The sequence below is a fragment of the Maniola hyperantus genome, chromosome 5 (genome assembly GCF_902806685.2).
Source record: "Maniola hyperantus chromosome 5, iAphHyp1.2, whole genome shotgun sequence".
Classification (NCBI taxonomy): Eukaryota; Metazoa; Arthropoda; class Insecta; order Lepidoptera; family Nymphalidae; genus Maniola; species Maniola hyperantus.
The window spans coordinates 7,727,880-7,739,297 of record NC_048540.1 but is presented as its reverse complement, the minus strand read 5'-3'; the positions used below and the strand labels follow the sequence as shown (position 1 = coordinate 7,739,297).

Below are 11,418 nucleotides of genomic sequence, written 5' to 3'. Positions count from 1 at the left end.
TCAGGGATTGCTGTGGAGTACTGCTCGATATATTATGTAGAGGCAGCGGGGACGCCCGATAGTCAGAGTCACCCACTCATTTGTTCGTCCTGATATCGCCGATAAGGCTTAATATATTCATTTGAATGTAGGTATACCAAGTGAGCTAAATCAAAACGTACACAGAGAGCCAAGTTCGAAACTAGTGAAAAAGAGAAAAATAAAATTAAAAACCAAGTAAGTAGGTACTTCTATGTAATAATGGTTGAAAAATAGGCTATTAAACTACCTACATAAATTATTGCAAATATTTTACTTTGTTATTTATTAGTTATCAACCTATGTATAGACCGCGACAGGTCCCTGTCAGGTCACAGCTTAAACTACTGGACCTGGATGGATCGGAATGTTTGGCATGCAGATGGCCATGCCCCCTGATAATTACATACCTATTTCTCGACACAGTGCAAGTTGTTCTTTAGATATAATTCGTACTTTTTAGTAGCTCTAGTGCGCTGTTTATTTATGAATTTTAATTTAGCTGGTAGCTGATAGGTAGGCTTTTTATCGGGGTAATTCAAAGAGTTCCTTAGGTTTTCAAAAGTTCTGACTCTTGATAACTTAAATCTATGCAGACAAAGTTGCGGACAGGAAACAACTAATTCAGAACAAAAGCGCAAGCGAAGCGAGCGCGAAATAATCTTTAATTTAAAACTCCTTTTGCCCTTTGTACAATGTTATTTGGAACCGTTGCGTCCGTCGTTGGAACTACTATTTGTAAACGTAGTGATTATATCTCAGGATTATATACTCTTTGATGTTTGTTACCATGGAAACAAACATCAAAGAGTTTTTAGAGTATGAGACATGTTACCATGGAAGCAATTATAATATCAACTCACCAATTTATTATCAGCAATAGAACGTTTTTGAGCTCGTATTTTATGCTTTGTAGTTTTTTTATTATTTCTAATCATGAGTGAGGATAAACAGCCAAGTCAAGAGCAACAACCTGGCTTTTGTTCTGCAACCTGTGTCGATAGGGCAAGTTTTCAGCAAGAAATCAAGAAACCCGAACCTAAGACCTCTGATTTTCTTACTACTTGTAATCTACCGAAGAGATTTGAGCACCCTCGTAAGTATCTATTTAATAGTACAGAAATCGGAACGTCTCTGTTATAATTAAATGCTACTTGTGCACCATAATATATCATATCGGTAGAGAGCGCACGCACTGGTGCGGCGAGTTGCGGTGCGTTTTAAAATCCGTTTTGAATTGCGGAATGAATTTTATTCCGAAGTGCACGCGCTTCTATGTACTTACTCGTAGTTGTATAGTTTACAGATTTTGCGGAAAAAAACGTACGGAAATTTACCGTGGTGCGCGCTAGCACTGGCCTCATGTTATTAACATGAGATCTACTTATATACTGATAACGTCACTGTGTCACCTACAGTATGCAAAAACTACACAGTCTGTTAAAGTACTAAAAACATACATTTACCTACAATCGTTCTATTGAAGTATGAAAACAATCCAAAAATGCAATGGTGTATCTACAACACGGATGTAGGTACACGGCGATGTGCGATTTGCGAATTATGGTGGATGGCGAGGAGTCCAGTCTTATGATATTGTGCACTGCACACCTTAATGTACCTCATCATGATGATCAACTCATCACCGGCTCACTACAGAGCACGGGTTTTCTCTCAGAGTGAGAAGTGGCCATAGTCTACCATGCTGGTCATGCGCGGATTGGCAGACTTTTGAAGTTTTTAGGGTTCCGTACCACAAAAGGGAAAAAGGTACCCTTATAGGATCACTTCGTTGTCTGCCTGTCGTGTCTGTCAAGATAACCTATTGGGTACTTCCCGTTGACCTAGAATCATGAAGATTTTTATTTATTTTTATGCATAATAGTTTTTGATTTATCATGCAAAATGTCGAAACAATACCCGAGTAGTGAGTACGGAACCCTCGATGCACGAGTCTGACTTGCGGTGCGCGACTCGCACTTGGCCGATTTTTTTAGTAGGTTATTGAAAGATTCGTTGCGTTGAGTCCGTCCTATTTCGGTAGATTAGTTTCAAGTTAGGTTTGTATATACTAACGCGGACTATAGATGTAAGTAGGATAGAATATAATAAAGGATTCTACAACGTAATTTACCATGTAAATGGTGTCATTGATCCTGGTTTACTGCCCACATTTATAAGGGTAATGGGTATGTAATATGCGGGTGGCACGTAGGTACCAATTGACTTAAAATTCGAGAGCAATGATCGTTTTAATTCAACCAACCGGTAAAGAATGCTAGTAAAAACAAAAAACCTTTCAAATGCGAGTTCGACTCATATAATTCAGAATCACGCCACGCTCTGGCCCAATTCGAACTAGGCCAGCGTGACGTGATTCTGAGACGAGATCCGTGCTCAGTAGTGGGCCGGTGATTGCTTGATCATAATGATGATGATTATGATGATGATGATAGATGTAAAAGATATGAAAATATTTTTGCAGATTGGTTTAACGGGTATGGATGTCAGACCAACAAACAGCATCCATTTTACAGAACCTCGGCAAGCGAGTATGGGTGGTATCCACCAGGTAACCCATGTTTTAAACATTTATCTTACTTTTTTTAGCATTATATAATCGGGCATTATGTTTGTTCCTTCAGCTTGTGAAACAGAATAACCTAACTATAATGAACTTTTTTAGGCACGTTGACCAATATTGAAATGTAAATAGAGCTCGGAGTGCCGAAGGATGTAAAAACTACATTAAAATTATGAAATTTTAATTATTGATATTACTACAATTAATTCAGTCAATCCGTATGGGTTGACTGAATATGTTTCAAACTAAACAGTATTCGTGTAAATATTTTATAGGCTATCACTCGGTCCCGACAGTGTTTTTCCCCAAGAATCAGCATTTCTCGAATTACCTGGCGAGCGCTGGAATGTACCGCAACTATTCGCTCAATACCGCCTTGGACCCGCTCCCGCAATCATAAGGTTTTTTTATCTAGAAATAAGCACGATTTTAATTAATTACAATAATAGGTACTTTTAATTTGTACTTTTGTTTATGTTAAGAAAATAGAGTTTTAATTTTAAATAGTTTTATTTGGCTTTACTTTTGTTTATTTTCAATCGTTATTCCGTATGTAACTATACGCTCACATATCTCACTCCCATGACAATAGACTACTTACTAGACATAATGTGAACTTCGAGTTCCAACTCTTGATGATCCACGAGGATCCAGGACTAGTTATGGACCTGACGATAAATACAGTAAACTGATAAATATAGTTAATGGTGTTATCAATTATAAATCTTATCAATAAATTCCAGTTCCAACACCTTAGCCTTAGTCTTGATGCTTGCTGTAGGTTTTAAGTACCTCTACTTACATAAGCCGTTAAAGGAGGAAGTAGGTATAAATGATATAATATTACAAAATTGATTTTGTGCGTAAACAAAACTTAACTTAAAGTTTCTAAGTAGGAATGTTAATTTTCTTGTTAGATATTATTAACTGACATACCTAGGTTAAATATGTAGTTGCTGATGATTTTTGTTTTGTACAAGTTTATAAGTTTATGTTGATGTTAAGAGCTGTTAAAGGATTTCATTAAATTATTTTCTATGCGATTTAATGTTTTATTTCGTAGTTTGAAATTATGTACAAAAATATATGTCTAACTATTCCCAGAGCTGGAGATTGCCTCTCTTTTACTATCATCTTTACCACAAAGAACTAACGCCATTATGCCACGTACCTATATAGTTTTAGTGGAATAATAGTGAATTCGATAAGCTTACCTACTTAACATTTTAAGTTATTAGGTCAATAGATTTGCTATTTTTACTGAAAATGAAAATCGAAAATACCTTCCAAGTTCCATTGGGTATCATCATTAATCAACCCATTACCGGCTCACTACAGAGCACGGGTCTCCTCTCAGAGTGAGAAGGGTTTTGGCCATAGTCTACGCTGGCCATGTGCGGATTGTCTACCAATCCGCAGTCTACCAAATCATTGGGTATATGTAGGTATAAATAGATTAGTAACATCCAAAAATTTGTTCAGGTTACTATTCGGTATCATCCGTGTTCTTCCCCGCTGGGCAAAAGTTCACGAGCCAGCTCGCCGCCGCCGGGATGTACCGCAACTACAGCCTCAATACCGGCATGGACCCCGTCGGTTATGGCTGACCCACCCTCGTCTTACGTAACCATGATTCGTAAACATTTCAATTTTAAAGGCTTTTTAATAAATAACATTTTAATTTGAGATAATATTATTTATATACATAAACCTATAGTTTATGGCTTTTCAACATGTGCCTATAGTCCGCGACAGGTCGAGATAGCAATTAGGGTATGAGGCGGGGGGACACTCCGCACACCCGCACGTCACCATGCAGCGCCCGCACATGGTTAGCGCGGGTGCCATGAGGGTATGCGGAGAGTCCCTCATCCTCATACCCCGACTGCCATGTCGACCTGTCGCGTACTATAACTAAATCAAAAACCGGTAAATAATATACAATTTTATTAATCCATACTTCTATACTAATATTATAAATAAGAAAGTGTGTCTGTCTATCTATTTGTCTTCTGCTAGCTTTTGACGGATCATCCGTTTAACCGATTTTGACGAAATTTGGTACAGAATGAGCGCGAAGTAGCCAGATGGACATGACTACTTCTTATGCCGGAAAATCAAAGAGTTCTCTCATGATTTTTAAAAACCTAATTGTACCTAATCCACGTGGACTAAGTCGCGGGCATCATTTACCTAATAGAGAATACTTAGGAAATTTTTGAAAACTATTAAAATATTGTCTTTATTTTCTATGTAGGTAGGTATATTCATCAATTTAAACATACAAACACACTTTCGCATTTATGGGTACTGGGTAGTGAATAGTGATATTAGTGTAGCGCTCGGTTCGGTGTTTGTTTATTCTTAGTGTAGTGTATGTTTTTGTAAATAACGTTGAAAATATTGTAATCACCATTTAGTCGGAGGCATAATAAGAAACTTCCACGAAAAAATTACACAATTGGTTTTCCTTATTAGTAATCTGATTCTGATATTAAACTGTGATAGCCTAGTGGTTAGGACGTCCGCCTTTAAAAGGTGGTTGCGGAGGTCGGGGGTTCTTTAAGTAATTAAAAAATATCACTTGCTTTAACGATGAAGGAAAACATTGTGAGGCGCCTGCATGTCTGAGAGTTCTCCATAATGTTCTCAAAGGTGTGTGAAGTCTACCAATCCGCACATGGCCAGCGTGGTGGTAGACTATGGTCAAACCCTTCTCACTCTGAGAGGAAACCCGTGCTCTGCAGTGAGCCGGTAATGGGTTGATTAATGATGATACCCAATGGAACTTGGAAGGTATTTTCGATTTTCATTTTCAGTAAAAATAGCAAATCTATTGACCTAATAACTTAAAATGTTAAGTAGGTAAGCTTATCGAATTCACTATTATTCCACTAAAACTATATAGGTACGTGGCATAATGGCGTTAGTTCTTTGTGGTAAAGATGATAGTAAAAGAGAGGCAATCTCCAGCTCTGGGAATAGTTAGACATATGAAAGATCATGATGAATCTGATTCAGGTTTTCTGTGAAGAGCGAATGGAGGAGCAAAATGATTAAAACGCTCATAATTACTGACTTACCAAAAGAGGTATTTATTTAATATATATTTATTATTAGATTAACATGCATTCAAATTCCATTACATTATTACTTTCGTATCTAAGACATGGATGCCACGTATTTTTTGTTGGACTTTGTTATCAGACTAAATTTTATTGCTGTATTTCGAAAATCAGTAATCATTATACATAGGTAGATAATAATGATAATGCTTAATATGTTTTAAGAAAAAATAGTAACAGGTGAAACTAAACAAGGCCGTATTTTAAAAACTGAATTCAGACTGCGATCTAGTTTTTCACATCACTTTTCATCACTACAGCGACAGTATGTTTCGTGCCCAATTTCACAGTGTCGCAACATTCATACAACCAACCACATTAAGCAATAAATCTACACAATATTTCATTAATATTTCCATTTCCAAGACTTTTGTAATGGTCGAGCCAACTCTTTTAAATAGATCGGTGCAATCCAATACAGTTATTTCATAATTAGTATAATATTCACTCATCTAGCTTATTTTTTCTCATAGCATTAGATATATAAAAACATATAATTAGCTAATACAGTGCTAAAACCAAAAAGTGACAAACCATGTCTCTTTAATCTAACTGAAGATCGCTGCGATAAATTAATATTATTATTCAGATATACTTCACAATCATAGCGGTATATTTAAATTTTATCGCAGCAAATCTTGATCATTTTCCATATGAGTAGGTACACAATGTATAACTTGTTTAGCAACAATAACAACAGCTTTATATTTTAGTGTTTATATTATTTACCTTATTATTTATAAACGCAGAACAGTCTAATATAAAATTAATATTATCGACTCCTTACAAAATTCAACGACATTACAATCATGTTTAAGGTACCGCGTTTTAGATATTATTATATTTATTATGCTATTAGTCATCTAATTGCGCATTTCATAGACACTTATTAATAATAGCTAAAGGTACCGTGTCAAAAATTAGCTACAATGTGCATGTATAAATATAATCTAACAATATTTAGTTTAGGATGTACATTACAATGCCAAGGCCTCAGTAGTACAAGACATCTACCTATAAGATGATTATTTAGATTTGCTTGCTGACATGGCTTATAATAAGTAATAAAAAATCTTCAGTTAACTATCATTAAGTAGCTATCTTTTGTGGGTGTTTCCTTTATCGGTACTCAGCATCGTATATATATTATAGTTCATATAATTTTCGTTGTAGTCAAAAACAGTAACAAGTGATGAAAATAATAAGGCATAGTACACACTAATATGACAATAATATTTCTGTCTGCACAATGCACGCCATCAAAATAAAATTTAATCAAATAGTTCTACTTATAATTATATAATAGTTATTGTATGTTTAAATAATTAATCAATGGTTAGTACTAATTACGAAGTTTACTTTTGAGGTTGAGAATAGGTAAGTAGTAGAAAAAGCCCCATTCACAAGAATTTGATTATAGAGATTTGATCTTGATATGAATTTACACAGTCAAGTTTTTACTCCAAAAGAACTTTGCAAGTTCGTAAAGTTAAATTTTTCTTAAAAACTAATAATAAATAAGACTTTAAAACTAAATTACGAAATGATAATGGGGCCGATTCTCTTGTACACAATATCTAAACTAAACTAAATTAACAGGTCTAAATCCAGTGCTATCCTTTTCCGCAAGCAACATTATGAAAGGAATAGCAATAGATTTAGACGTGCCATTTTAGTTTAGTTTAGAGATTGTGTACAACCGAATTAGCCACAATATCTAAATAATATTAAAGGTTACGTTATTGATAAAACAATGCATGAACGTTTTGAAAATGACTAAGCATGACAGATACAAAGACATTGCGTGAGGAACACTCAAATACAACAATACTAATCTTATAACTACGAGATACAACTAGTAATAAGATATATAAAATGTGGAATATTTTTTGCATTCAACAATATTGTCTTAAATAGCATTGCTTCAACGGCCCAACCCCCGTTTCCAACAACCACACCAGGAATCCATATTTTTAGGTCTTTCCTCATACTCTCCTTTTACTTGCGATTAAGCATCACGAAGCTGGAAAGAATGAAGGTAAAATAATAATCCCTCTATTAAATATATTTCTAATTTAAGACCTGAATGTTCAGGATGTTAGTTAGAGAATCAGCGTACAAGATAATTCAGAATCAGGTTTCAACATTTTTGAGTCTATAAAGAGTTCGATAAAGGGAGATTTAGGCTTCGGTTAACATTATCGCAGTTTAAAAGGAAGTGAAAAGGAGTAACAAGATAAATATTTCGATTTCATAATATTGGTAGAATAAATATTTTTTGATCGATTGAAAATAATGGTTTTTAAATATGGAAGTATACCTACCTATTTATTTATTAAGTTTTAATTTCTGAGAGTTAAGATTTCTTATTATAGCAAGCAAGTCTGTATATTCTAACAAATAAAGATTTAAGTTCCCGGAGAGCTGCTGATTTGTAGTAAATATTATCTACCCATAGAAGAATTAAAAAGCCATAGCAGCTTAAATGATGCAAGACAGAAAATTGGCAGTATGAAATTAATAATTTGCAATGTAGAAGAAAATATTACATAAAAATTAGATAAAAGTTTGCTACAGTGGAAGGTTTCTATAATTCTAGTGTTAGACGAGACGCTAATAATACGCGCCACGCTTCGAACGGATTCGATCACAATATAGCTCAGTTGATTCGTACTTTATTAAACTTATTGTAAAAAATCTATCGTTATATTACATTAAGACTATGCATACACATTCTGTTGTTTTTTTTTTGTAATTCTATTCTATGTAACATCTAAACTGGTTTTTGTTAATTTGTGTAAACATAAAGTACCTATTGGTAAATAAATTTTAAACGACGATCTATCCGAAAATTACTAGCGATAAAGTACTTTATGATGTGATGGGAATTACAAGTTCTACCTGAAGTTTATATCGCGGATCGCCATCCCCATTGGTCTCTTGATTTTGGACAATGCAGCGTTCAGTGTCTTATGCCAATAGTGATTTTGCTTTTCGATGTCTTCGTTATAAAATTATTTTTTGTATTTTTATATCTTAGTATTATAACACAAAGTAAACACTTACGGCGGCACACATTGAATAATTTAGAGATTTATAGTCAAACACAACCAAAATATTTTGTAACAACTTTGATATTAAGAATAAAGCTAAAACAATTTCATACAGATACGATGTTGAATGTTACCTATTGTATAAGATATCGAATACAAAGGTACATTATGTTCAAGTTACCTTCTGTAAGCATGCTGTCACGACAACCAAAGATAAGCCCAGTGGGGCACGGCTGTAAGTCAGATAAGACCAGGCTTACATCAATTTCCTACATTACGCATTGTTATTTTGAATGGAGTCTTATCAGAATAAGACCACCAACCTCTTTTATTCGCAAAACCCATGGATCATTCGTATCCCTGTTTATGATTTCTTCACTGTTGATTTTATTATTTAGGTATGATTTGACTGCTATCGACTGTGAACTGGCTACCGGTAGGTACTATCTCAATTTTGACAACTTTACAGAACGAAGTACAAATACTTGTTTCCTTCAGCGTAGAGATCACGTAGAGATAGTTGTATAACCTGTAAAATTTAACACCTCATGCGACATTTTAACTTTGTGTCAAAAGTACGATGTTAGTCCTTATTTTAAAGGTGAACCGTACTTTTGACATGACAGTTGACCCGTAGAATTAAAATGGCGCATGAGGAGTCATTTTGTACGGACTATTATAAACGCCTGCCAGTGTAGGTAAAGCCTCGTTGTATGCGTGCTTTTTCAAATTTTTGTTCCAAGTTAGATAGTCCGTACAAAATGAGAACACACGCGCCATTTTAACTCTATGTGTGTCAATTGTCATGTCAAAACTACGGTTCATCTTTAAAATAAGGACTAAAATCGTATCTTTGACACTTGACACATAAAGTTAAAATAGCGAGTGAAAATTCATTTTGTATGCATTATAGCTATCGTGATTCGTGAACTTTAACGCTGCGGAGGGAGAAAATAAATAGTCTAAAGTGAAAACTAAGATATAAGGTAGAAAAATTCTAATGTACAGTGTTCACACACAGACAGTGTTCACAGTCGATATTCTTTCCATATTTCTTGAATATTATCTGTGCGATGATAATAACAGGTAGGGCTTCAGTTGTTAACAAAATAGAAGAACTACTTTATCTGACTCAGAACTAGATTCCTATCGACTGTTCACAACAAACATCGTAAAGATGTGGTCCTCAAAGGTGTTAATGGTGCTGGTCTTGCCGTCACTCAGTCCATACAAACGGAGTTTGGTTCTCATTTGAATATTAACCAGTAAGAATCGATGTTATTTTGTAGACGTGCTCTAGAAACTAATATATATACCTGTGGTTTACCAGATTTCCGTAAAAATAACTGGTTTTAAAGTTAGGCGAGCTTAAACATATTTTGTGTGTAAACTTTTACATAACTTTAAAAAATGAGTATTTTAACGAAATCTGGAAAACCACAGACATAAATATAGTTCCTAGAATGTATCTACAAAATTTCATTGAGGTTAATTGGTTAGTATTACAGTGAGAGCTAAAGTCCGTATGTTTGGAGCGCACTACGAATAAACCCCTCTTAAGGTTGGTTTTCGATATTGGGATCGGGTTACATGTCTCCAAAGATTCCCGCGAAGGTTTTGCGGAGGTTCTTCATGGTGTCCTCTGCGTCCTCGGTGAGAGTAGCGCTGAGCGAGCCTTGCCGCGCGAAGCCGCTGCGAGCCGTGCTGGCGGCGGAGGGCGCGGCGGCGGGTGCCGAGGTGCTGGCCGTACTGGGCGCAGCTGATGCCGATGACACAGTCGATGATTGCGATGCTGTTTATGAAAAAAGGTTTCAGATAGAAATATAACTTATATCTAAGTAAATTTTTTGGAAATTTTGAATTTATAGACATTTCAGACCCTTTGTATATTTTGTGATTTGTTGCGTGTTAATTTCTAAAATTCGTTATACTTCCTCAAGAATAAGAAAGCGGCTTAGTGGTTAAGACGTCGGCCTCCTAAAGTAGGGGTCTGGAGCTCGGTCCAGGGCACACACTTCTAACTTTTTGGAGTAATGTGTCGGAGTTAACGGCGAAGGAAAACATCATGAGAAAATCTGCATGCCTGCGAGTTCTCCATAACTCAAATGTGTGTGGAAGCTGCCAATCCGCACTTGACCAGCATGGTGGTATGACCAACCCCTTCTCATTCTAAGAGGAGACCCATTTTTAGTAGAGAGCCAGCGACGGGTTGATGTTGATGATTCAAGAATAACGAAATTCAAAATATAATATGATGAAAACGCTTTGTTTAAAAACTTTTAGGCTGTGCAGTATATGCGCCAACTTACGCACTTCTTGTACAAAGCTGACGCTCCTGAGCAGGCAGCAAATTTATGAAATAACTAGCTGCCCCGGTGAACTTCGTACCGCCAAACAGTCGATTCTTTTTCAGGTTTTTATTTTAAATCTCTCCGTAAGAACCATCCCCGTACTTCAAGGAATATTATAAAAAAAGAATTAGCGAAATCGGTTCAACTGTTCTCGAGATTTGCGATCAGCAACACATTTCACGATTCATTTTTATATATAGAGATACATTTAACGAGAAATGCCCAAAATATTGGATACGGTTGAAGTAAATGAAGGCTGTGAACGCAATCGATACTACAATTTTACT

At 35.5% G+C, this 11,418-nt stretch overlaps 2 protein-coding genes across 2 annotated transcripts in view; one reads left to right on the top strand and one right to left on the bottom strand.

Annotated features, from left to right (window-relative positions):
- The first annotated feature begins 876 nt into the window (after window positions 1-876).
- On the top strand, window positions 877-4,222 carry LOC117982268 (piercer of microtubule wall 1 protein). Its single transcript, XM_034968595.2, has 3 exons — window positions 877-1,114; window positions 2,504-2,590; window positions 4,085-4,222. The coding sequence occupies exons 1-3, from the start codon at window positions 955-957 to the stop codon at window positions 4,207-4,209; spliced, it is 372 nt and encodes a 123-aa protein (XP_034824486.1). The 5' UTR covers window positions 877-954; the 3' UTR covers window positions 4,210-4,222.
- Window positions 4,223-5,672: 1,450 nt separating this feature from the next.
- The window catches only part of Syn (synapsin), a 111,385-nt gene continuing 105,639 nt past the window's right edge, over window positions 5,673-11,418 (bottom strand). Inside the window, exon 13 of the mRNA XM_034968897.2 lies at window positions 5,673-10,572. Coding sequence (XP_034824788.2) covers window positions 10,367-10,572 — 206 coding nt within the window. The 3' untranslated portion in view covers window positions 5,673-10,366. The remainder of the gene's footprint in view (window positions 10,573-11,418) is intronic.

Bases quoted from the DNA above. Each gene is read 5' to 3' on its own strand.
- LOC117982268 (XM_034968595.2), top strand. From the start codon at position 955: ATGAGTGAGGATAAACAGCCAAGTCAAGAGCAACAACCTGGCTTTTGT. The intron at 1,115-2,503 runs GTAAGTATCTAT...ATATTTTTGCAG, and splicing joins GAAGAGATTTGAGCACCCTC to ATTGGTTTAACGGGTATGGA. The intron at 2,591-4,084 runs GTAACCCATGTT...AAATTTGTTCAG, and splicing joins GTATGGGTGGTATCCACCAG to GTTACTATTCGGTATCATCC.